The sequence below is a fragment of the Podarcis raffonei genome, chromosome 3 (genome assembly GCF_027172205.1).
Source record: "Podarcis raffonei isolate rPodRaf1 chromosome 3, rPodRaf1.pri, whole genome shotgun sequence".
Lineage (NCBI taxonomy): Eukaryota > Metazoa > Chordata > Lepidosauria > Squamata > Lacertidae > Podarcis > Podarcis raffonei.
The window spans coordinates 49,045,527-49,073,263 of NC_070604.1; the positions used below are offsets into that span (position 1 = coordinate 49,045,527).

General features: G+C 43.6%; 1 protein-coding gene across 2 annotated transcripts; it reads right to left on the bottom strand.

Moving 5' to 3' along the window:
- Positions 1-1,203: 1,203 nt before the first annotated feature.
- On the bottom strand, positions 1,204-26,360 carry FAXC (failed axon connections homolog, metaxin like GST domain containing). Of its 2 annotated transcripts, none has more exons than XM_053381524.1 (7): positions 26,135-26,360; positions 25,513-26,037; positions 17,737-17,872; positions 14,063-14,259; positions 9,150-9,367; positions 7,685-7,801; positions 1,204-4,329 (listed from the first exon to the last, which is right to left on the bottom strand). In XM_053381524.1, exons 2-7 carry the CDS (start codon positions 25,764-25,766, stop codon positions 4,043-4,045), a joined length of 1,209 nt encoding a protein of 402 aa, XP_053237499.1. In that variant the 5' UTR covers positions 25,767-26,037; positions 26,135-26,360; the 3' UTR covers positions 1,204-4,042. The 2 variants fall into 2 exon arrangements, with proteins under 2 accessions (XP_053237499.1, XP_053237498.1); XM_053381523.1 differs by having other exon boundaries at positions 25,513-26,041.
- Positions 26,361-27,737: the final 1,377 nt, after the last annotated feature.

The window sequence follows — 27,737 nt, forward strand, 5'->3', positions numbered from 1 at the left end:
AATGGAGAGAGAAGCAATTCAACCTCCTTTTTATAACACTCCTCATGCACTTATCAAAAACTGTGCTAGAAGCTCACCAACCCTATCATTATCCCAATTAATTTGTTAATCAGCTTCTAAACCAGCATCTCAAGGCGATTTACACAAGAGATCCTTAAAACCAGTTAAAAACACAAAGACAACAGATACATTAAACAAGTCTAAAACCCAAACAATGGACACTTGTGGTAAAGACCCATTTATCCAGCTTTGAAACCCCGTTGGAACAAAAATGTCCTCCACTGTTTCCAGAAAGTGCAGGTAGTAACTTGACAGGAATGCTATTCCACAGAACAGGGGCAGGCACACAAAAAGCCTTGCTTTGAGATACTGCAGAGCAGGCTTCTGTGATCTTGGGAGCTTGCTGAAGAAACTCTCCAGCAGACCACAATGATCTACTGGAAGTGTCTTCTCATGAGGCCAACTGAAGCAGCTGCTTTGGGTGGTGGAATCCTGCCTGGCCCTGTCCCCATGGGCGCCCTTGCCCTCTTCTGCCACCAGGGTTGCACAGTGGTGGTTTCTGGTGAGTTCTTGCAAACGTTCTGCAAGATCTAGTCGGAAGCCACCCTGGCAGGTGTGTGACCCCAGGAAGCAGAAGAATGGGAGGGGGTGCCCCTGTCTATTGGGTGTATAAGAGATAAAACAGTCTCCCAACTAACCTGGACCTGAGCTGAATAGAGACTTATATGTTAGCACCTACACCTCAAATACATTTACGCAATATTAGGAGGGGGTGCAGTGGGAGGCAGAATGACCCAAAATTGCTTCCCTCTCCATTCCACTGATGGGAGTCTGACCATCAACTGAGAAACACAACTGGACACAACCCAAACACAGGTCCAATTATTTTCAAACACATTTGCACCAGTGCAGTGATTTCTCATTCAAGCCATTAAAGAGAAGAATGTACAATCTTTGTATGACCCTATATTCGAAAGAGGAGACAATCATATTGAATATTCTTTCCAAGGGCGTGCCCAAAGTGCTATGATTTTGGAGACCAGAAAGTATGTGGTTGTTTGAGATGTTTTTGTTGCAGGGGTGGAAACCACTGTTATTTCTGTGAAGCACTTCTGTGATTCCCTGTGGTCTGCTGTGGAAAGCGCAACAGTGGGGTGGGGACCTGAAAGCACTCCCCAATTAAAGATTACTTACAGAGCTTGGTTTTATGGATGTTGGTGCATTTTATTGTTGCTGCAAGTTGTTGCTTTGCTTTTTATTGTTAACATATCTAGCCATCTATATTTATCCAAGTATAGGTTTCAATAATTTTACATTATCTATATGTCATAGTGTTAAGTTGTTTGAGTGTTAAGTTGTTTTGACACAGAAAAGCAACCAATATATTAATAAATATGAACAAACAGAGCAAATGGAGCTTAGAAGCAGAGTGATCACATGCACCGTCTAGAAAATCCTGCCCCATCTACATTCAGACACTTCCAAGCACCCTCACAAGCCACTAAAAACTTGGCAGAGACAACTCCAGCCCCAGCTGTTCCAGAAGGGGCTCAAAGCACCTTTCAATACCATCAACCATAATGGTATTCTTCTGCTTATCTGGGGATATATTAAGTGGTTTTCAGCACCAGCCACCATGGTACACTTGGGGAGTGATTTGTACTGATGAGGATCTTAAGTTGGACCATTTGTATATGGATTGGAAGCCACACTGGGAGCAGTTAAAACGAAGAAGAGGAAGAGCAGGATATGGGAATAAATAAATACAAATAAAGACATTCAACCCTGTGTTTAGTTGGGTGTCTGGTCCTTCGGAAAGCCACAGAAGTTCAGAGGAAGCCAAGAGGCCAACAAGATTTCCCTAGCTCACAAGACTTAAGGCCTCAGTTGGCATCCATCACCAAATATCATCGTTACAGACAAGGCACAATGAATTTTTGCCGCTGCTACCAACTTCTCTGTCTTTTCAGGAATATTTGGAACCAGCAAAAGTAAAGCAGAGGCCTTGTTAACCTCCCATCAAACATTCCATAGTGTTTTTGTTTCTCTTTGTAGAAAGGCATCAGCTAAGTGTTGGGACCTTAAAGAGGATAGCCTACGAACATTTTTTTTATGGATAATGAGAGTAGCTACTGTTCTCATAAACTACATTTCAAAGAAGGAATAGGCCACATAGCAACTAAGAAAATTCCAGGAACCAGAAAATTAGAAGATCTTTTATAAGAAAACTAGAAGCACATATTCGTTAGGAGACCAGGCACGCTGGTTCAGTGTATCCCAGTTTATCTCTGGAGGTTTCATATCTTGCTTCCTGTTGCAAGGACACTTGTGTCCTGGCTGAGCAGCTCACTATGAAGGTGGATATAATTACATCTGGATATGCATTTGGAGCTGAATCGTATAGCTCAAGTTATCTCTGGCTCAATGGGAACCCCAAAGCACCCTGAAAACGATAAAAATTAGTCTGCAAACTCCAATATACCTTCCCTACAGTAGCCCAGTCTGTGTAAGGTTGCATTCTCTTTGGGTGGGGAGAAAAGGAGAGAAACCATTTTCTTTCCATCTCCATTAGTTTGCTTATACACTGACAATTGTTTAACACTGACCCAAACACTGATGGAGCCACAAGAAGAGGGAGATGGTTGTTAATGGGCAAAAGAGTGGCTTCAAATACATCTTGCTAACAGACAGACTGCTCCAAGCGTGGGCTCAGCTGGAGTCAGAGCTCTGGAAATTCATTTAGGGTAGAATAGGGGAGTATAAATACTTACATATAAAATCCCAGAAACTGGTGCCCCAAGTGCCTTTCCTTTCAGAATCCTGTCCTGTAATAAAATCAGTTGCCTTTGCAAACATCTGCAGCACACCACCATGTTCTGGATGTTAGATGTTTGTGGCATGCTCCACCTAAGAGCTGCTAAAAGCTCCTTGGGAAGATTATTAAGTACTAGCAGAAAGCCTGTTGTTGTGTGTAAGGAAGACTTGTATACTGGGAGGACATCAGTGAAGGCTGCAGCACAGGATCCTAGTGAGAAACAGACCTCTAATTCAGAGATGGAGAGGAGAGAAAACCAAGTATTCATTTATGTAGTAGAGAAAGGGTGTGTTGTTGTTTTTTAAGTGTAAAGGAAGGAATTTGGGTGAAGACTAAACCTCTTCTTTTGACCTCCCACAATTCAAGTCCTCAAAAATCAGTTCTGCTTCTCCGTGCATAGTTCACCTCTCCATCTGCATAACCTGAACTTGGCTTCTGCTTCTCAGTCACACAAAAGTGTGATGAAATGTTGGCAGTGGGCTTTATCCATCAGGCTGGAGAGCAAAATTGGTGCACTGACCCCTTAAAAAAAAGTTACAATATAAATAAATAAATTGCCAAGCTGATGTGTCAGATGGGAAACAGTTGGTGGGATTTTGAATGCAAAAACAACTACCCCTCATTCTTTTTGTCTCTGTTGGCTGTTTCTCTGTGAAACTGGGGACCAGGTGAACCTTCCCCATATGGGTGCACAGAGGAAACGCAGTCACTTGGCACACCCAAACTTATGGAGGACAGAGAGGGGCAGGGTGGAGATAATGTTATAATCCCTCACTGTGTTTACTCCATTCAACCATTTCCACAATCTATGTAGAGACGAGAAATGAAGTCCTAATGACCCCTCTTTCCTCCCTCCACCAAGCCTGTCTCTGGGAAGAAATCAGCTCAAACATCAGCCTTTCTCAATACTTCCTTTTGGCCTATGGATAGTTTCTGTATATCATTCTGGAATGTTCTTCTTTAAAAAGGGGGGTCCTCGTCCCCACACATTACCTTCCTTGTCAACTATACCACCTTGTTAAACAGAATTAAAAATGGTTTCTCTAGAATCCAGTGGAATGTTCTAATAAAAATAAAAATGCTGAAAAGATCCACATGAATGGCATAAAGCAACATTGTCTCACATCCCAACCAATTTGGGTCTCTTTAGAACCTGGGCCAATTGACAGGATTCCCAGGAGGTGGTGGCATTTCTGATAAAAGATGGAGAAGCATTTTGTAGACACATCACTTGCATTGTTCATGATCTGTGTAGTCATCCATGTCCACATCAGAATCGAAGAGGGAATGTCCCGTGTAATCGGTGTCAGGTGTTCGCGAAAAACTATTCTCGGTTCCCTCATCGTCAAATGTTTCTGTCCTTGAGTAAAAACTGAAGTCCTGCAACGGTTGAGTCTTACTTGCTTCACTGCTTTCTTCTGACTCATACAGAGTGTTGTCATCATCATGGTGCCATTCTGGCCAAAATTTCCTCCTTATTCTCTCACAGTACATAGCAAGGTTAATCAGTTCTCCTAAGAAAACACAGGGAGGGGAGGAAATAGCATTATATGATTACCCAACTACAAAGCCTTTAAACGTAGTAATAATATTATTATTTTTCATTGAGAAAATACAATTCATTTTATTTTTATAATGCATAACTCACTTTTCACTACCTCCTGAAATAAAACTAGGTTTAACTAGGTGTCTGAAATTCAGCAGGGATGGGGCTTATGAGAGGGAGTGCCACAGAGTTGAACCTGCAACACTGAAGGGAAGGCTTCTCATCATGCGTCTGGTCCATAGGGAACCACTATTAGTGGTCCTCCAGTTAATATCAGGGAGCAAAATGGGATGTACAGCCTTAAGGCAGTCCTAAAGTTATTCCAGGTCTAAGTTATTCATGTGCACTAGTACAAGAACTTTGAATCTGGCCTGGTAGCAGATGGGAAGCTAGTGCAGATTTTTTAATACTTGTGTCTAGCCCTGGCATTCTGCATTACCTGAAGTCTCCAGACCACACCCAAGGGCAGACCCACATAGAGAATGTTGCAGAAATCAAGTCTTGAGGTTACCAATGCATGTACAAGAGTGGTCAGGTTGTTTGTCAGATGGCTGTTGCGGTTGCTCAAGAGTAAGCAGGCAGGACTCCAACCTGTCTTTTACAGGCTTTATTTTGGTGCAAACTATTTACAGTGAAGAGCGTCATAAGTTCATGTCTGGCTCAATCGCTAGCAGAATTCGGGAGTGGTCTTTCTTTGTATCTCCCCCAACATAAAAGTTTCGTTACCCCCAACCTTCTCCGCCCCTGTCTGCTCTTCAGACTACTGCGCAGGATGGGCAATGGCAAGGGCGTGCTTCCCCCCTCTCCGGCTTGCTCAGGAGTGGTGTTAAGGCTCCCACTAGCACCTCTTCCCCACTGGAGGTGGGGCTTTCCTCCTCCTCGGAAGAGGAACTGCTTTCCTTCTATTTCTCACCTCTGAGCCGATGGCAGTTCCCTGACATTGTTGTTATATATTTATTTATACCTCATGTTGTTCTTGTTTTCCTGACAGGACTCAAGGCAGTTTACAGTTAAAAATAAGGACCACTAAAAATGTAAATATATATATTTTTAAATATTGTTTAATTTAAAAAGGGACCCTTGTGGTCCTTTCCATCTCTATGATTCTATAAGGCATCTCCCTATGATAACTTGCTGGTTTCTTTTAGAAGGGTATTTTTCATATACAACCAATTTGCTTCACAATCTTGTGGCTACATCTCAAAGTACCATTCCTATTTGTTCATACTTTAGAACACATTTTATTGACTTGTTCACTGTTATATGTAACAGCAGCCATTATCTAGAAGAGAAAAATGATATATGTTCTGAGGACAACATGGGACAAAATGAAGCCTAACAAACTGCAGTGGATGAATGCTTTCCCCTATAGCCTGTTTTTAGAACTCTAATAGACATAGGTAATGTGCAAACTTGTACCACCAGGTGGCAGGGTTGTCTGAGAGAAACTTGCCTTTCTTCATCAGGATTCTACAAGAAAATATTCTGTAGAACAATATTTTTCACATACATAAACATAACGTATCTTCTGGCGGTTCCCTCATTATGAGAAGTCAAGTTACAGGGAACCAGGCAGAGGGCCTTCTCAGTTGTGGCGCCTGCCCTGTGGAACGCCCTCCCATCAGATGTCAAAGAAATAAACAACTACAGTGGTACCTCGGGTTAAGAACTTAATTCATTCTGGAGGTCCATTCTTAACCTGAAACTGTTCTTAACCTGAGGTACCACTTTAGCTAATGGGGGCTTCTGCTGCCGCCGCGCCGCCAGAGCACGATTTCTGTTCTCATCCTGAAGCAAAGTTCTTAACCCGAGGTACTATTTCTGGGTTAGCGGAGTCTGTAACCTGAAGAGTCTGTAACCTGAAGCATCTGTAACCCGAGGTACCACTGTATCTGACTTTTAGAAGACACCAGAAGGCAGCCCTGTTTAGGGAAGTTTTGAATGACTGATATTTTAATGTATTTTTAATCTTTTGTTGGAAGCTGCCCAGAGTGGCTAGGGAAACCCAGCCAAAAGGGTGGGATGGGTGTGTGTGTGTGTGTGTGTGTGTGTGTGTGTGTGTGTGTGTGTGTGTATATATATATATATATATATATATATATATATATATATTATTTTATTGCTTTGGGACAGTTCAGCTACAGATGCTCTTCGACAAAACTGATTATCTTGGCCCATTCTAGTCTGGGTTCAGATCCAGTTGGGTACCAAAAGCAGCTTTGGCCACCCTGAGAAATGAGAATTTGAGAGGGGCAGTGCGACCCTGTTGATTCTCCTTGATCTGTCAGCCATTGATCACCATAACGTCCTGGAACACTTCAGGGAGTTGGGGGTACCATTTTATAGTGGTTTCTTTTCTACTTCTGGGGTCAGTTCCAGATAGTAGCATTAGGTAATATTGGGAGACTATACCTCAGCCCTCCGGCAGCTAATCTGTGGGGTACGAAAGGGTACACAATGCTATTTAATATCTATATGAAGCCACTGGAGGCAGTCATGGGGAGACCTAGAGCAAGGTGTCACCAGCACACTGAGGATGCCCAGGTCTATTTCACTGTAGCATCTGAATCAGGAGAGGTTGCGCATGGCTAAACTTGTGCCTGCCTAGATGCAGTCATGGACTGGATGAGAGGTAATGAACTGAAACTTAAATCAAGATGCTAGGATCGAACAGCAGAGACACAGCTGGCCTCAATCAGAAGTCAGGCATTTAATATCACCAGTCTGATGCTCTTCTACCAGAGATTTTGCAGGTATCCTTGCTTTTTACTTTCAGACATCACTTGAAGACCATTTTATGCCTACAGACCTATGCAGTTGTTTACTCAAGGAAATTTTAGCCTGACATTTACAGATTGTTCTCTATTGTCTTTATAGTTTGTTTGCTTTTTATGTTGCCATTCATCATCCAGATGTTTTGTGAGAGAGTGATATATATTAGTTTGACATTTAAAACTCTGATCTTAGACCATAGGTTTTGCCTGAAGTCAGAAGTCCCATGCACACTTAGCCCCTTCAGCAAAGAACTATGCCTCCTGGCTCCACCTTCCTGACAGTGTTCACCATCCCAGCTCTACCTTCTGACTTCCCTGTCTTGGTCAAAAATCTGAAGGGTGGGCTAACTGCAGTCACTTAGCTTGGATAGCTGAGTTGGTTAGAGCATGTTGCTAATGGCAAGGTTGCAAGTTTGATCCTCATATGGGGCAGTTGCAAATTCCTGAATTGCATGAATAGGCCTTGGATCAGATTGCAAACAGGTCCTTTCCATTCACTATCAGACAATGCCTTCAAATCCATAATGCAGGAATTAAAGAAGCCCCTACCTTTAATTAGTCTCTCCGGCCTAGTTCCTGGCAGCGTCCACATTGCCTGTGCTAGATGTCCAAAGACTGTAGCATCTAAAGTGGAAAGTTTGGGCCCCATGATGTACTTCTTGTCACCTACAAAACAAAGCCAAAAGCATTTCTTTCTTTTTTTAAGCCTGTGGGTATTTATTTATTTCTCCCCTCCCAACTCACATACTGGTGACATCCTGCTATTATCTTCAAAGCATTAAGCTCAGCAGTTGAGCTTTTAAATCACAAATCACCAGGCACAAATTTCAATGATTGTAGAATGGCATTGCCATGTCACTGCAGGGGTATTTCAGCCAATTAATGCATCAAAAGGAAGAGTGTGTTAGAGTTCATACTGTATATAAGCCTGCATTTGAGGACTACTGCAATATGACCAAGGAGTTTTGTGCGTTAGCAGTGATAGACAATTTCCCCCAAAGAATAAGATAAGCCCACAGTGCTCATTTAGCACAGGGGTGGGGGGCCTCAGCTACTACACAAGCAGCCTATTACACAAAGGCAAGACCCATTGCTCTCTCCGCTTCTTGCCTCTGGCCCCAGGGGTGTAGGGCTTCTCGCTAGTGCCCAGGGCAGATGTGGAGTGTGCTTGTTCAGCCCTCACCTTGGACCCCACCAGGCAGGCACCCCCCAGCCCCTACTACCAACAGGCAAGCGCTTGGGTGCTGGATGAGACACATGGAGGGTTATCTTCACCCTTCGTGCTCTCCAGCCCCCACCACCGGCAGGGCACAACAGGAATCTCTGTAAGTGCACCTGGTTTGTGCCCCCCTATCGTGCGCCTGGGGCACCAGCCCCCCCCCCCCCACTACACCACTGCCTGGCCTTCATGCCATAGGCATCTGGCCTCCAAAAGGTTGCCCCCAGAGAATTGTGATGTTGCGGCCGACAAAGGTTCCATACCCCCTGAATCAGAGTCATCATTGCAGAGGCAAATGAGGATGCTCATTCGCAAGGGAACTCCATGTGTGCATTACTGTGGAGTGGAAATGTGTGCAGTAATTTTAGGTGATCCATAGTGCCGGTATATTTAATTATTGTAGAGAATTTGAATGAATCATGGTGCATTCCCGAAAACATGTCTGAATCCTAGAATGCTGAGCCAAGTCTTCAATGACACCAGCTCTGCAGGTTTCCTTTCAACACAAAATTACTCTTACGCAGAATCAGAGTCGAATAGCCAAGACTGTGCATAATGAGAAATTAATCTCTAAAATCAATGCAACTAAATAAAATGTAAGTTGGCATATGAAAGCATCTCACACGGAGGCTGAATTTCTGAAGCATGTGCAATTTGGATTGTGGGGGAGATAATTTAACACATTCATGAGGCATATACCTAAACTATGCATAAGATGAAAGTGGTTGGAGTAGTCTATCAAAACAAGTGATAATGCATTTTCAATATAATGTAATGAAAGGCACTGTACATTACCCAGAAGACCCGCCAGAGAGCGCATGTCTTTCTCCATCAGCTTGTAGATCTCTTCCTCAGAGAAGCGGCCAATGCCATGGCCGTACATTTCCCGCCTCACTATTCCTTTCGTTATATGGCAGAGAATCCACTTCAGCAGGTCACTAAAAGGACCAGTAAAGGAAAGCATCTTCTGAGTCTCATGGAGATTGTCCACCCACTGGCAATATGCCAAGGTCCTAGAAAGTGGTGGGGGGAAAAAACACATTCATAGCTGTGGAGGAACACAAACACACTTCTCTCGACCAACCCAAAACGGAAGATGATAAACACGTATAATAGGAAGAACAGGCTTCACTGAGGCAGTAGATTCCCCAAACTTCTTTTGTGCTACACTGAAACAGAGAAAGCTGCTTCGGGGTGGGGGAGAGCACAATTTCACCACCAGCTAGATCTACTATGAAGAGAAGGATGACAGTATAATTATCAAACGTCTTTCAAACTCTTATTTTTAAAATTTTTACTACTAATAATAATCTACTACTTTTAAAAAGTAGTAAATTATTAGTAGTAATAATCACACACACACACACACACACACACACACACACACAGGCTTCCACTTCAGTAATACTGTATTTAAAACATTTTTACACCTTCCTTTCCACAAAATGCCCATAATTATCTTGAAAGAATCAAGTTTTTCTGAAGCTTAGGTATGAGCAATTGGCTAGTGCTCCCACAGACTAGTATCTCAGGTGCTTTTGCTTTTCCATACATGGCGTGGCTTACTCTTTTGAGGCCTCTGGAGCTATTTGCCGGACATCCATCTTATGCAATGTACCTTCTCTCTGCAGTGGCATATTGTGATTTGGAAAGACCGTTTTGTGGGTTGGTGTATGAGCGGCCCTACCTCCCAGCAGGAAGTTGAACCAGGTTGCATTTTGGATCCATCTAACCCTTCAACTTAGGCGATGATGATGCCAGTAATTACAAAGTAGTGACTGCAGACATTTTTGAAACAAAGGACTGCCTTGTGGATTAATAATAATGTTCTATAGCAATGCTTGTTTGAGTGTGAAAGCCACGTTTAATGGGACTGTTAATTACCTCTCTCAGCGACACTTGAATATTCCCCTTTCAAGAGGACTGCATGCAGCTGGAACCAGAGATGCACTTGTCAACACAGTATATTAAGAGAGACTTCCAAAAGCTAAACATGCAAGGAAGCTACCAAGACAGGCTTTGCGCTTGCGTGTCCCATACCCACCCCTCGCTTCTTCCTCAGGACTATTCCGAGTAGCAGAGCAAATCACAACTTTAAAAGAGCAAGAGATCAACAATGCTCTCAAAGCTAGGCGCAGTAGTTTTTCAGCAAGGTTCAGAATGAAATATTTATAAACCCAGAAATACTTTCTAAGTGGTGTCAATTCAGGTCGTTTACCCTACAGAGCCTGTCTACCGGCTCTCTTCCTTTGCCTCCTCATGCTGGCTTCTGAACAAAGTTGAGCTTCACCATTACCCTAATGCAGTTTTTACCAACCAAATGCCCTCTAGATATTCTGGACCGCAAGCCCCACCAGCGTAGGAGCACAGGAAGCTGCCTTAAACTGAGCCAGAGCATTTAGCTCAGTACTGTCTTACAACGGCCATCAGCAGGTGCCCAGGATTTCAGGCAGTTGTTTCTCCCAGCCCTACCTGGAGACATTGGGGACAAAACCTGGGAGCTTCTGCATGCAAAGACTACACTGACTGGGACTGATGGGAGTTGTCATCCAAAACATCTGGAAGGCACCAGATTGGTGAAGCTTTCCCTAAAATGACAGAGGGTGGCTTCAGGTGACCCCGCTGTGGGGGGGGGGAGGAAGCTTTCCAGTTAGATCACACAAACAAACTTGGTCCCCTACCCTGAAAATATGCCAAGTATGCCAGCAAGGTGCTTTTAGCACACAGTTCTCACTTCAACCAGCTGGCTTTGGGAAGTTCCAAGTGCCTATAAAGCTCAAAGAAAACAGAACTGCCAGGGGCTCCCTAGTAACATTGACAGAAATCATTCAACACTATGCAGAAATTGATCAAGAAGAAATTGCCAAGGAGATGAAGAATTACACAACTTTTAGAAGACATCCCTGTATTGAGAGGTTTTTAATATTTGAAGCTTTGTTCTGTTTTTAGTGTTCTGTTAGGAGCCATCCAGAGTGGCTGGGGAAACCCAGCTAGATGGGTGGGGTATAAATATTATTATTTTTATTTAATGCTTTATGTTTTCATTATGTTTTTAGATATGCTGCAAGCTGCCCAGAGTGGCTGCAGAAACCCAGCCAGATGGATTGTTGTTGTTGTCGTCATTATCCATATTCTTTTTTAAAAAACAGATACACGCAGAATGAGCAAAACGAATGCCATTTTAGGTCTTATATACAAAGGTCTTGTATGAGTACCCATCTGCAACATGTGCAAGAGAGCCATGCCTGGGCATCTTCTTCAGAGCCCCAGATAGCAGCCCTGAAATCACTGCTAGTGCTTCTCAGCTCCCACACCAGGTGTTCTGTGACCAGGAGTGCTTCCAGACTGTCACTACTTTGGAGGGGGGGTATTCAGTCACCTAGGGGCAAATTCAGGTTGCACAATGACAGTTGCTTAGGAGGTTGTTGGTGCAACAACTAGCTTCCCCAAAAGATTAAACTTTTTTGAAATGCGGAACGCAATAGGACGATGGGATAACACTTGCTTTGATGCGACATCATCTAACCTGCCTGCGAGCAAGATAGACTGAATGCACATTCAATAGCCAATGTTGCCTAATCTCCCTGAATGCAAATCTGAAATGTTCAGCATACATTACTGTTTTTTCCATGCCTTCTATAGATTAAGATGCATTGTTCAACGATGACATGTTTATTATATTTATTTTTCTCCCCTCCCTGATTGTTTGGGTTCTTTTGTTTAGTATTTAGTTTTGGATATACTTTTACAATATCACAAGCTATTCTGCAGTCAATGTGTATGTGTACACGCTGAAATATGAAAAACCTTCCAAAAATATTTGTTTGCTTGTTTTAAGTGTGGAATGACACATCATCATCTAACCTCCCCACAACCAAAACTGAATGCATGCTCGTTCAATAGCCAACACCTCCTAATCTCCCTGCAAAGAAATCAGGGTGAATTTGCATTGGGAAGCACTCTGGGTTGCCAGAGCTCAGCTGCAGAAGCTGAGTTGGGGAGAGTTGAAAAGGAGGAGGAGGAGGAGGAGGAAAAAAGAGAGAGTCACGCCAGCACAGCAAAAGTCTTTTGTGGATCCAACCCTTAATTATTTATCAAGCTAAACTACTTGCTGAAATGGAACAAGAGAGAGACGACATCAATAGCAGTACTTTAAAGGAAATAACAAAGCAGTGGTTGAAGAGGAATGCAATGGAAGGGAGGAACCCTCCCAGCTTCATCTCCTCTGTCCTGCACCTTTATCGCTGAGAAGGAAAAACCAAGAAGTAGAATTTTAATCATTTCAATCCCCCAGCATCTCCAGACAGGTCTGGGAATGTCCTCTGTCTGAAACCCTGCCAGTCGGTGTAGACAAAATTGAGCAAGATGGACCAATGATCTGATTCAGTATAAGGCTGCTTCCAATATTTCCAGTAACAGATAACAGTGGGTGCCTATTTTTGAGGGAGCTCTTGGACCTTTCTTTCCCGACAGGCAACATTCCATCAGGAATTCTTCCTTGTATACAATGAGTATATGGGGTAAGCAGGCATTGATGCTAATGATGACAGTGGCAACTATGAAGGAGCTCAAAGCACCTTGGACTGCAATCTATAGGGACTGCAATCCCATCCAGGCAGCTTACAGGGCCAGAACCCATTTGACTTCAGAAATGCACTGTCTGCGTTCGCCACATGCTCCTTGCATCTCCAAGCACATTGCCATTGTATGGTGTCAGCTGCTTTGAAATGGCCCAAAACCATACAGAATCTTTGCGGAAATTTCTTGAAATTTGGGAGGCTTTGCAGGCATATCTAGATGGTACAATTCTAAAGTAAATGTACTGAAGTGGACAAGTTGAATAACATGAATTGAATGTAAAATATAATATGGGGTAGCATAAGTTAATTCAGAAAATGGCTTAAAACAGGCTGTTGCGTGAAGAATCCTGCCTTTGATTAGGGAGGTGAAGCAGCTGGCTTTTACTGACTTATTATGGAAGCAAACATTGAATGTCTAAGAACATGAAATCTCTCTATGGCATTCTAACTGTGCTTTTTCCATTATCATAAATCCTCCAAGTCAGTGTTGTTCTCCCTGGGGTGCATGGGAGGCATTTGTTGACTTGATGAGTCAACAACAAGAAAATAAACCTAGGTGCAAGGAAATGGAAGTAGATGTGACTGTGTATTTTCAGCCACCTTTATTATCTGTATTTCAATTCTGGATAATCCCTTCATTTTGTTCCTTCCTACTTGTTGCCTTATAGCTGATTGATTAGACTGAAAGCCTTAGGAGGCCAGAAAACCACTTTGGGCAACAGCTGTAGCCCTTGGGAAAGGGCAGGTTTGCCATCAAAATTAAAGAGAGATGAATAGAGGCTGCAGCCCTATATTTCTATGCAGACATAGATATTGCCAGGCTCCTTCAAAGTTGATGAGCATTGCCATTCAAATGGTGTGTGCACCACATCTTGTGATCAATTATGTGGGGCAGGACTTACCTGCCCCATCCCAAATGTTTTATTCAGGTTGGCACCCCTGATGTGCAAAGTTTATGCAAATCTGTGCCCTCTTGTCTTTTGGGGTGAATGGAATCTTTTCGGGTGGCATTAGTAAGCAGAAAAACAATGCTAATACAACTAGAAGAAAGAAAAGAGAATTGGGTCTAACAAGTGTGCTACCACATCTGAAATCATCAGAGAGCATCTAATATCCATGGCAACTTACCAGTAAAAGTGCTCCTCCACCATTTTTGTAACAGCTCTAGAAACAGCTCTTTCATGTGGGCCAAGATGTTTGTTTAAATTGACTCCAAGCTTCTCTTCCAGAAAATCAATAATGAATTCTGTGCCGGACACTTTTTTGCAATTGTATTCAATCCACGGCATTTTCCCTTGAGGGGAAAGTTTTCCATCAAAGTAGTTCTAAGAAAAGAAGTACCAAAACAAAAACAGGGGGAGAAATCAAACACACATTTAAAAAATAATAATAATAACACAACAATCACAAATCAGTAATTCAGACTCTATTGCTAAGTCAACAACAAACCAACAGGTCACAACCAAGCATTATGTCTGCTCCCGAATGAATGGTGAGGTGTTTTATCTACCTTTTATGCTTTCATTCTCTGCCCGCAGGAAAATTTGCTGCAGGGGGACTCTCAAGTGTAGCTTGAGCTGAGCAACAGAGAAGGACAACAAATGCAGACAGGGATGTGTGACTGGGCAGAAGAAATCACAGATGCCTCATTTCTAGAGTCAGAAACATGCTTTAAAGGTAAATTTGGCACCTCTCTATTCCAAACTGTAATGCGCTCACTAGACCTGTGTAGGTATGCATGCCCATCTCCTGAACCAGCCTACATTTTTGGACATTTCTAGACCAAAACTAGGTAACAGGCAAAATTGCAAAAAGTGACATAACCCTCAGCTGGATTTTTCAGACTTAGTGTGGGTGCATGTGAAACTCTACCACCAACTTTAATCCCTTGGCAAGTCCAATAAAGACAGATGGCTAGACTGAGGGTGGAAGGATTCAATTGCAACCCATATCTAGCCCTTATTCTTTCAAGTGTTCCAATATGGGTAACCAATTCTTTCTGCATGTCAAACACCTGCCTTCCCATTCCCATTTGAATATGGCTCACTACAAGAAGGCGGCAGAGGGTTAAAGGCAGGTGAAAGAGCAAAGGAAGAGCAAGAAAGGCAGGCAACATACAGAGCCCATCAAGTAGTTAATAATGGTGATGACATGATAGATAGATAGATAGATAGATAGATAGATAGATAGATAGATAGATGATAGATAGATAGATAGATAGATGATAGATAGATAGATAGATAGATGATAGGCAAGCATAACACCCAGTGATGTTGGGTAGAAAAAATGAAAAATGTTTGGTGGGAATTTTCCAAGATGGATTTTTTTTTCAAATTATGTTTTTTAAAACAAAACAAAAACCCTCTGCTGCTACATTTTTATGTAAATCATTCTCTACTTTTAGAAATCCATTGCTTCACAAATTTAATTAGTAACATAATGAACCAACATAATGCTAGTCAAATTGAGCAATTGGAATGGAGACAAAACCAGTCAAATCTAAAATCAAAGCTGCAATTAACTTCTTCTCATGAGTCTAATCCCAGAAAGCAGATTCATGAGAACAGTTCTTCAGGCCTGCTATGTTTTGATTGCCTTCATTTCTCCCACCCCCTTAATATCTAAACAACATAAGCAAAGAGTGTGCAATCGAGTCATTATATTATATCTCACCTTCCCTTCCAGCAACACTACATGTTTCTCCTCTCCCTCTCACTATCACATATTTACAAGTACTCAAAAAACCAACAACCCACCTTTACATGGGAATTATTTTTAACAAATTAACATTTAAACCATATGAAGTGTTTTATTGATCTCCTAATCAAATATAACAATTCTACTTTTAGTTACATGGGAAATAAAGTCAAATAAACCTGCTAAAAGACATCAAATCTGTGGAGGGTAGCAGAAAAAATAAATAAATTTGGGGGTGGGGAATCCAGTTCAAAATGGGCTGTAAAATTCAAATGGCTAATAATAGTAGTCTTTTGTTACAACCCTTTGCCAATATGGCAAAACAATATGGTTTCTATGTTCTTGTCACATGTAGCAGTGGGAATGACACAAGCCTGGCACATGTGCATGGCACCATTGGGCGGGCAGGTTCCAGCAGGCCGTGCAAGAGAGGGAACCTCTTCTACACATGTATGGACCTCACCGAGTTAAGACAACAGTAAGCTCCCAATCTACTGAAAGTGCCACAATAATAAAAGCTTCTGCCTCAATCTGTTACTTGACAAAAATAGCGAGGGATGTGAAAAGACAAACTTCAGTATAATCAGGATATACCCAAGAAATAATTGCTTTTTAACAGCAGTTGCTTTCCCTTCCACATGGAATTGCAAATGCCAGGTACAAAATGTATTAACACCACCAGGCAGGTGTTCAGGCGGTCCCTAAGCAAATCTGAACAACTCCCTCTATTTCCAGTGTACAGAGGCAAGTGACAGTGCTTACGTAGCCAAAATCGCATCACCCACTTACAAGAGAGAAGTAGCAGCAGACTCAGGGGAAACATCCCCCACTTCCAGGTTTTCAGAAGGTGGGGGGAACTAAAGAATGGGGATACAGACACCCTGGAAAGAGCATTCTCAATGCCCATGAAATGCTGGGTCTCTTTGACGGAGGCAGAAGGGAATATCTGGGGGCAGCATGGCTCATGGGCACCACAAGATTAAACAGGAGCACTCCAAACAGCAAAATTATGTGGCAGATCCCACTGTGATTCTGCATGTTTTAAAGCAAACTTAGGGGTAGTAGTTCAGTGGTAGAGAATATGCTGTGCATGTAAAATGTCCCAAGTTCAGTCCCCAGCTATGGCTGGGAAGAATCTCCTGGCTGAAATTCTGGAAAGCCACTGCCTGCCAGTGGCAACAATATTGGGCTAGATGAACTAATGGTCTGACTTGTTCCCATGTTCATCTGCTTCCTAAAGAGAGATATTCTACTCTAGAAATGCTCTTCTGACCTGGTCCCCCTGGGCTGTTCCACTTGTCTTCATGAAAATGCAATCCAGATGCATATTGCTCTCTTGGACTTCGGGTTGTTCATTGGATAAGGTAAGGAATGTGTGAGATAGCTATGCAGCCTTGCACTCATATGGCTGTTACTTTCTTAGCAAGGGGTAGCGGAGTCTTCATCTCTGTGAATTTTGGAAGCAGCAAGAACCGTGAAGAGTCAGAAAAACACAAAAGAGTATGTATGTGTGTGAGTGTGAGTGTGTGTGTGTGTGTGTGTGTGTGTGTGTGTGAGTGTGTGTGTAAATAGTAGAGATAGACTGAAATTCGGTGTTAAGCTATGGTTTTTTTAAATCAGAATTGTTATTTTTATGGACACACCTAATATATTTATCTATCTATTAAAAGTAACATGTTCAATCAAGTAAATGTCACCTTAATCAGAAGGCAACCCTAAGAATAATTGATTAAAGAAGGAGGCAATCACATCGTACAGAACTCTGGCATGACTGTACTACATTATTTATATACAAGGATCATTTTTTGAAAGCAGTCCCACCCACAAACCTGTCTACTACACACATGTCAAAACTTACATGTAAAGAGTTATGTGTTCCCATGTTTAAGCTTTCCACCAAGAGTGCAAAATGGGAGAGTTTTCCAACAAGCTGCCTAAAAACTTGCATCATGAGGTGGTACTGTTCTGCAATGACTGTACCACGGGACTCTTTTCTCATTAGAACAGACCAATACACCTATCCTCTAGGTGAGGCATATGGTCCTAAAATAGGTGGCATCATGCGCCTGTAAGTAGCCAAAGTAACATAACATGCACAAGTTTACCTGGTAGGGCAAATCAGCCATCCTTAAGTAAGTCTCCATTTTCAAACAGAAAGGAGATAAACTCGGAATACCATTGTTTGGCCTTGAAAACTGATGCAGTATAATAGCATCTTTTGAATCAACCTCTTGCTCTTTCCTATAAGCAAAACAAGCGAGTAAGTTTTACAAAACAGAATCCATCATGCGTCATACAGCATCAATATGTCAAACCTGCAAAGCACAATGCAACTGCTGAGGCAAACTTTCCTTATGTCATTCAATAGGCTGCCACCATTTTGTATTCATTAAGCTTTAAGTCACTAAGAAGCACTTTGGACTGCAAGGGCAAAATAAGCCAAGTCAAGATGATTCAATATTCAAAATATCTAAAACCTTCCACAGTTAAATTCATATACACACAAATGACCATATTCATAGTTATGATGAAAGCGTTACATGTAGGGATGCCATCTTGTCCAGAAACTGCCTTGATAGTAAACATAAGCCTTGATTTATTATTAGTTCATATCTAATGCTGCTGAGTATTACTTTAAAATCATCAGGACATTATGCTATACTAAAATTAGCATGGTACTTGTAGCACGTTGTAGGAGAAGATACCATATAGCCATGGACCCAAAGTACTTGGCAAAAGCCTTTGAAGTTAGAATGTTGAGAAGTCCCTTTTTTTTCTTTTGAAGCAAGCTTATAGTCCTCATGGTGAGATAAATACTCTTTCTCTCCACCCCACCATCATTATTTCAAATAAACTCAGTCAAGTCAATCCAATGATCAACTTAATTTTTTCTATGCCTGTGAGGAACCATTTCAGAATAAATATAACCAGGCTTGTGTATATTCTGAAATCCCAATGTCAGCAAGCAGGACATTTAGTATTGACCAAGGAAGTTAACATCCTGAGAATATCAGTTTACTTAAAAGCAAGGTTCAATCCACTAAGATTGCTGAAACAGATTTGGTTAAAAGTCCCAGAACCCTAGGGTGCAAATATTTACAAAGGTATTTCTTACATAAGGATGGCATACATGGTTCTTCCTCAATCAATTTTACTCTCACAACACCCTATGAATCAGCCTAGCGGCTGAGAGATAGTGACTGGCCCTGTATCTTCTAGTAAACTTTATAGCTGAGTAAGGATTCAAACCTGGGTTTCCCTGGTCCTAGTCTGACAATCTCAGTACTACACCATTCTGGCTCTTCAATGTGATCTGTTGCCTCCACCTTTGCCTTCATCCCCTATCCTAGTCCCAGGAGCATCAGCAAGAGCAGGATTCCTAGAGTGATTGCTTTAGGGTGGTGCCACCTTGTCCAATATGGCGCCATTGTCCAATATGGTGCCACCTTAGAACAACCACTCTAGGAAACAGGTGTGCAATGCACACATCCACCCACTCACACAGCCCCCAGGCTTAATGGTGCATGAGGTCCACTGCCTGAAAGCGGTGTCCAGAAAAGTAGTTCTGTCAACATAAGGATTTCCATTTGTGCAATTGATCTTCCCCTCCCTCTCATTGCCCTGCGTGCCCACACAAATCTGCTCCAAAGGGGTGGGGGAGGAACCAGAGCAAAAAGGAAGAACACAGGAAGAGGAAGTTCCATTCAGCAAACGGAAATCCTTGTGCTAATGGAACTAATTTCTTCAATGCTGCCCCAAGTCTGCCACATGGCAGGGCTACTTAAGACACTGGCAGAGGGCAGGGGAAGTAGTGGCCAAGATAATGTGGCCCCAGTGCTTTGCACAGCTCTTTGCCTGTCCTACAAGTGAACAGAAGTTATGCAGGTATATGCAAGTGTACTTAGTAAGTAAAATGCATACAGACAAAGTTCCTGTATGTGGCTATTTTGAATTTTAAAATAAATAAAACACATGGAGCCCTGAATATAATGTACAACACCCACCCACTTTGGTTGGGCATCTGCCACATGCATTAAAATGATACGAAAACCTTGTTAATTCATGAAAACTAAAACATGCAGATCAGCAAATCCTTTGTTTTCATAGATTATTTCCCTCAGTGGTGCTAATCAGATTTCCACATTCTATAATCCCATTGATTTTAATGAGATGGGATACATATAAAACTTGTGGATATATAAAAGCTGGATAACCCAAAAGGAATTCTGGTTATAGGGGACTTCAGTTGCTATGAGGCACCCTGTATGAAGAGATTGATAGAATTAAACTCTTACTATGAGCCTTTGTCCCACACAACTCAAAGCTAGTCCTATGACAACTAGTCACTGTTAGACAAAGCTAGTCACAGCTAGTCCTATGACAACAACAGTATTTATTACTGTGCTTCTCCTAATCTCTTACAGGATTTCATATACTTTACCAAAGTCAACCTGATAGTAGCTCTGTGAAGAAACTTCACAGTTAAGGTAAAGTCCAAATACAATAATATTGTTGTGATATGTATACTGTTTGGATGAAAATTGTCCACTGCGTCAATTGGGGCAGGATGAGAGGAGAGGAAAGAATCTGGCCTCCGGCTCCTGTCCAGAGAGCCAGGAAAAACACAAAGTGCTTGGGTTCAGCAGGCTGTCTGCTAAGAAATGGTTAGGCCAATAACAGTTTCAAAATATTGTGGTTTTTGTTACATACTTGCAAGGCTTCAGTTAACAAAAGAATCTTGCTATTATATGGGTCAGGAGAATTGAAAAGGGTCAAATTGTCATAGGTTCTTTAGCAGACAATCTATTCAAAGATCATTCGTCCTCACGTTTATAGGCTAAAGGGGATTCAGAAGTGCAGAGAGAACTCTGAAGATTGCTCAGAGGATTCTGGCAGGAGTGGAGGAAGGGAACAGAAGCAGGGAAAGGAAAAAGGGAAAGGAAAGACTGCCCTGTATGGAGCCAATCATGAGAGAACAGTTGGTCAGAGAGTGAAGAGACTAGAAAGAGGCAGAAGGTTAGCAGAGAATCACTAAAGGCAGACAGAGAGGGAAGGCAGTGTGGGGGCATTCCAGTTTCAGTTCTCCAGAATAATTACTGGTCAAAGTGACAGCAGCTGACACTCAGCTGCAGGAATACTTCAGGAGGTAACTGACATCATTGTGCATGAGCCCTGGCCATTGAATAGCTGAGCAGAAGGAAGACTTGAGATGAGAGCTGCAGCAAATCTATTGGAGCGGCAGCCGTAGTTGCAAGAGGTGGAGTCTAGTGTGAGTAACAGCTAAGAGGCTATTTTACAATCCTGTATATATTTTCAGTGAGACCCTGACCACAGAGAAGACTTGCAACTGAAGCCCATGAGTTAACCAGGGAAGGAGAAAGGGAGAACTGGCTATTGGTTTTGCACAGTGATGAGAACAAGGGAATATTGAGCAACAATAACAACTTTACAGCAACAATTTGTAAGGTCACTAAAAGTAACCACATATTTAACAACACTTGTTGGCTTAAATAACCTACCTCGATGTAGATGTATATTAAATAAGTTTTAATAAACTAATGCAAGTCTTCTGGTCTGTTCATCCCAGGCCTATACTCAGTTATTGAAGACCGTAAAAGTAGGTGAAAGGAACAGGTTGGAATTAAAGGGTTATAAAATCTAGGTACAGCAGTACCTCGGGTTAAGAACTTGCCATATTTTTCACCCTATAGGGCGCACTTTTTCCCCTCCAAAAATGAAGGGGAAATGTGTGTGCGTCCTATGGGGCGAATGCAGGCTTTCGCTGAAGCCTGGAGAGCGAGGGGGATCGGTGCGCACCGACCCCTCTCACTCTCCAGGCTTCGCGCAGCTCTCCCACGGCTATCGGAGAGCTTGCCTGCACCCAGAAGCTTGGGGCGCGCTGAGCTCAGCACGCCCCCGGCTTCGGGCAACTCTCCGCTAGCCATGGGAGAGCTGCGCGAAGTCGCGCAGCTCTCCCACAGCTTGCGGATAGCAGCCTGTTCTGGGGGCTGTGGTCAGGGGAAGCTCGGGCTTCCCCCGCCCCAGCCCCGCACCTGGGGGGGAAATAATTTTTTTCTTTATTTCCCCCCCCCAAAAAAAAAAAACTAGGTGCGCCCTATGGGCCAGTGCGCCCTATGGGGCGAAAAATACGGTAATTCGTTCTGGAGTCAGTTCTTAACCTGAAGCACCACTTTAGCTAATGGGGCCTCCCGCTGCCACCACACCACCACCGCACGATTTCTGTTCTCATCCTGAAGCAACGTTCTTAACCCAAGGTACTATTTCTGGGTTAGCAGAGTCTGTAACCTGAAGCGTCTGTAACCCAAGGTACCACTGTACATCTTATTTAAACTGTATGATGTGGGGATCCTATTTATTTTTATTTTATTAATATTTATAAGTCACCCATCATCAAAGATATCAGGGAGGTGAACAAATATAACCAAAAACACCATTAAAAGAACAGTGAGGATAAAACGTAGCTACAAGGCAGTAAGGATACATAGGACTAAGTGGCAATGTCCTTCCCTTGTGTAGCACAAAGGCAGATCTTCATGAACTAGGAGACCTTATCAAAGCTACAGTAAACCTTCCACTTGCTGTCAGGCATCAGTTTGGTACCCAGTGACTTCACCATGAACTCTGACCCAGAGGTTCACCTGCAAATATACTTACCACTAGATGCATAACACACAACTGTTCATCACTATGTGTGTCTATCCCAAGTATCTCCCACCCAGCACTTTTAGAAAATTCCATTCCAACAGGTTGAGCTCTTAATGCAATGTCCGGATATCAAAATTTCCCATAGACAAAGTCCAGTCCTAGCTTCAGCTGCAGAAAGTATCATTGTACTAATGCCAGGGAACAGACATTGGCCTTAAGGCTGTGCTGTTTATTGCAGTAAATATAGTTACAAAGAATGCAAAGTTGATTAGAGTGAAACAAGAATGCCCTCTGGCTCTTTTTTCTTCCCATTCACCCTTCTCCTGATTGATACCTGTGTCTTATCTGTGGCAAGCTCAACATCCTCTGAGATGGGGTGGGGGTGTCTACACTGGACTCTAAAGCACTGTTTACCTCATCCTTGGAATAAGGAAGAAATCTCACTCCACTTGCCTTCCTCAGTGCTTTTGAGCTTCCACCAGCTCCTGCTACAAAAAGAATTGCTGAGTGTCTTTAACCGCAGTTGGTTAGAGACCATGGTGCTGATAACTCCAAGGTTGCAGGTTCAGTCCCCATACAGCACAGCTGCATATTCCTGCACTGTAGGGGGTTGGCCTAGATCAGGGGTGTCCAACTTCCAAGAGACTGCAATCTACTCCCACTAAAAAAACTGGCAGTGATCTATGCATTGTATTTACCAGAGTTGTTGAACTTTTTTTAGGGAGCCAAAGTTATCTCTCCCCTTGCTTAGTAACCAGAAGAAACCTAAAGGGCACAATCCTTTATCCGGTGCTTTCACTTTTGCGTAGAGTGACACTCTGCTCTCATCTCTACTGCAACAGATAGGTGATGTCGGCCTTGCTTGGTGTCAAAGACCTAAATGAGTGCATAAATTACTACAGTGCTCCATTTCCTGTTTGCCACCACAGCAAAATCTCTAATGATTTTCTGGAGCACTGACTAACCAGTGTTACAAGAGTCTTCTCCTCTGATGACTCAGGCCAGCACAAACAGCAATTCAGGATAAATCCACCTAATTCATTTTACAAGCTTACTCAAAATTGTAGCATAAAGGCATGTATTTCCATCTTTAATTGTTCTTGTTTCTCTCATGGCAATTTGCAACAGTTCTCAGATGTCACAGATATCAATCTGTTTACTCCTGTTTTGTGCAAGGATGGCTCCTTTGTCTACCAGAATAAATCTGTCCCAATAATCTCTGGATGTTGCCTCCATCACCACCACTCCATACTTATCATCTAGATCTATAGGAGAAATAGTTTGCCAGGTGCTGTCCCAAGACAGCCAGGACTCGCAGCTGCAGTTATTTAATATAGTTTACAAGAATAATAAAGACCAACTACGGCACCAGTTGTTAACTTCAGGTTCTGGCCTATGACAATCACAGATGCATAATTTATCTAAACATTGCTGGTCTCTCATTTTAAGCTGCTTGTGGCATTTACAGCAAGCTACACTACAGTGAAAGAAGACCATTGCAAATAGATGGAGAAGGTATAATTTTGAAGTAGTAGGCACATCTATATTGACTTTTATGCCAACAAACCCTCGTGTCTGAAGGTAAGGGAACATAAGAAAGGGGCTTCACAGATCTGGGACGGTTTTGGAGGGTTTGGGGTACAATTCAGCAACTGTGGGAGAATGTAAACATGTTTCAGATGAGAAACACTAACTGATTCTCCAGTTGCAAAAGAGAGAGGGGTGTGTGGAGGATGTGGTGACTTATTTATGGCAGTGGGACTAGCAGGAAGTTTTTTGGGTCTGGGTTCATCCCACCATTACCACCTCCTAATACCTTCCCCAAAGAAGTAGCATTCCCAGAAAGTTAGAGGCTGACCAGATATTTAGTGGAACTGCTATGTTTGGGTGGAACTTGAAGACTTAGAGCAATGAAGAACTGCAGGCCTGGGAGCCAAATGTAGCCCCTCAGGCTTCCCTGTCTGGCCCTTGGGCCTCTCCCCAGTCCTACTTCATATATCTCTTGAGTGTCTTTTCCTGGCTGAAATGTTTTGTGGAACTCCCATAATGCCCCTTGGTTGCCTGGAAACTAGCCTAGTGTATCAATGTGAAATTTACATTTGCTCCTTCAGTCGCTTTTGCCTCTGGCCCCTCTGACAACACACTGATCTTTTAGAGTTTAAAATGTGAAACACTAGTGGAGAGCAGGGAATGGACAGCTGTGTGCCATGGAAAAATCCCACAGTAAGCAGTTTTGTAAGGGTGACGTATTATGACTCAAAATGATAACAGAAGCAGAGATAACAGAAGGTACATCCCAACTGAATGGAGTTGCTATCCAATACATGAAAATGAGTTAACGGAAGTTTCCGCTCTGATTCGCCCCCTCTCCCTGTTTTCTACACCCATTTCTGTCATATTTGGTGCTCATATCATATGCTTTGCAGCATAAAGACATACCTATAATAGGGTAGAGAGGGCCATAGAAACCAATGGCACAACCCACCAGGAAGTCTCCAGCGCAAGCCCTTTTTGTCAGGAGGCTGCCCAGGGGGACTACTATTCTGGATGCCCAACCAGTATTATTTGGCTGTGTGTCAAGTACTCCATAATAACCACATTGCAAGAAACCCAAAACAAACCACACCCCTGTGAAGCAGTCCACATCAACTGCTAGCATTTAAGAGCTGTGTATATATTATTATTGGGATATTATTTTTCCATAGCCCCTAACCTTAAAACATGGCATGGCCTGATCAGCTTGAAGCATATTATAAAACTCACCTTTATTCATGGGGGGGCATGGAAACCTGTCTGAAATCGCACCTGGAAGCCCTCCCACCCCACCCTTCAGCTGCAGGCTGCATTTACTCAGTGCCATAAAAACACTCTACATATGCTCAGAGGCCCATGACAAGCGTTTCACAGGAGCACTGGCACTGAAAACAGGTTTTGGGGTTGATGGACCTTGGGCTCAGACTTGGGCCTGCAGTTGTGATGGTCCACATTGAAACAAAGGAGGTGCAGCTTCTCTTTCTGCGGGTATCCTGGAACCCATTTGATCGATGCATGATGGCTGATCCCAACCCGTCCCTTCCCTCACCCAGCAAGGAATCCCCCACCCCACCCTAGGAAAACAACCCTCCTCCCTAGGGGTGCCCTTGCTGCTATTTTGAACCCCTTAGCTCTCCATCTCTCTCCCCCAAAGACACCCCCCGGAGGCGCCCCCCTCTCACCTGATGGCCAGGAGCTCGTGGAGCAGGTAGGCGGCGGCGGCGAGCAAGGCTCCCCCGGTCAGATAGAGGGTTTTCTTCCACCACGAATCGGACCCCAGCCCGGCCATGACCCCGCCGTAATCCTGCAGAGGGAAAGCGATGATCTCCCCATAAAAGGAGAAGCGCTCGTCGGAGCCCGCGCACCAGAGGCTCTGGTTCCGGCTGAGATCCACCACGCACGACCTGGACGAGGCGAAGCCAACCCCCCAGGGCATGCTGCGCGGCGAGGGCGGCGCTGGATCCCGGTTCCCCCAACGAGCACGGGCGCAGCCAGGGCTGGCGTCTGCATCGGGGGGAGAAGCAGGCGGCGAGCCGGAGGCTGAGTTAGAGGCGGAGGAGGAAGAGGAAAAGGAAAGCGAGAGCAGCGTGAGCAGCAGCCGCGCCGGGTCTCCTTGGCGAGCTCTGCAACATCATCATCACCGTCCTCCTGCAGCTGCTTCTCGCCTTTGTGCCTTTGCATGCAGGAGGGGTGATGTCATGGCTCTCCTGCCTTGGGGAAAATAAATAAATAAACAAACAAACCTTAGGATCGATTCATCTACCCTGAAACCTCCCCCCCCCCGCGCGATCCAGGCGCACCCACCCAAGCCTGCCTCCCACTGTGGCGTCGGCTGGAGGGAGGACGAGGAAGGTCGCGGCGGCAAAAGGGCAGGTCTGCCCAGAGCTCTGGGACAAACAGGGCGGGGATCGATGCGGGATTGATGGCTGGTTTGGAGGGAGAAAGCGCGCCCCGGTCTGCTTCATTGGCTCATCATCATGGTGCTGTCCTTCCTTCCCTGCAGCTTTCACAACATTAGACCGGACCGTGTCACGTGGGTGGCGTTCAGGTGTGTGTGGGGGGGAGGGGGGCTGGACGCAGCATCCTAACAAATAAAAGCATGCGTTCTCGTTGGTAAACAAAACCCCTGCTTTTTAGAAGATGCGGGTTTTTATTTATTTTAATTATTAGTTTTCCTTCCACGTTTGGCCATGAGGACCAAGTAGTGTGATCCTAGGCATGTTTACTTAGAAGCAAGTCTCACTCTAGATTCAATAGGGCTGGCTCTCAAATAAGCGTCCAGACAAAAGATTTGCGCCTAGCTCCTCTTGGCCCTCAGAACCAGGGTTGCTTCATTCATCACCACACACCTGGCCCAGAAGTCAGCAAGCAGTTTGGGCAAAGGACCGTTGTTGCTTTTTTGCAGAGAATGGGGTGGGTCCCTGATGGAGCCTATTGCCACTTACTCAAATGGCATTGATGGAAAGGCCTACTGGCATGGATTGGCATGGACTGTTCTTCCAAACCCCTCTTGGAAGGGGAAGGGTGACAGCAGAGCTTACTAGCTGCTGAATCCTATCATAGGAAACAGCTAATTTTCCCACCCATGTTACCCGAGATGCCTTTGCAGATGGGAAAAAACTGTTCACAATGCAGCTGATATTCTTCCTCCCAATTCAGGGTGGCAAGTGTGAGGTTATCCTTACAAGCCTAAGAAACAGTCTAGAGCAGATCTAAATGCCAAGGCCATTTAGCAAACTTCCATTTGTCTTCCCATTATGGTTTTCATCACTGTCCCTTGAAATCTACTTCTTCCTGTATTTATAAAAGTAATTTTTCTTTTGTTAGACATTTTCTTTCTTTCTGCAGAGAGTCCACTGACTAAGGACAACTTGTCCTTTTTCTATTATGAAGTGCATCTTCCTTTCCAATTAGCTTCCTGTTTACCGCTTTAAAGATGACTTCCATCATACATATTTAAGAATCCATCAGTAGAGTAATCTTGATGTCAATAATTGGAAAGGGGAAGCCTTGTGGTTATGGGAATGTTGTTGCGCAACCAGGCAAACAAACATTAACAAATCAATGAACGTTTCAAAAATTGTGCATTTACTTGTATCTAACAGGACATGAATGATTATTACTTCACAACTGTACACTGTGGGAATGGGAGTGAAATGCTTCCTCTCTCTCCCCCTCCCCCCAAATTAGCCCACAATTGGAAAGCCAGAACAGAGACCTGGGTTCAGAACCACATTCTGCATCAAGTTTGCTAGGTGACCTTGAAATAATGATTATCTAAGAGTGTAGGCAGTGGTGAAGCTGCATGCTCCGCTACCAGGGGTGGAGAGCAGGTGGGGGTGTGGCTGGCGCCCCCCCGGGGGGGCATGACGTGCACCTGTGGGGGCATGGCGTCCGCCACATGGGG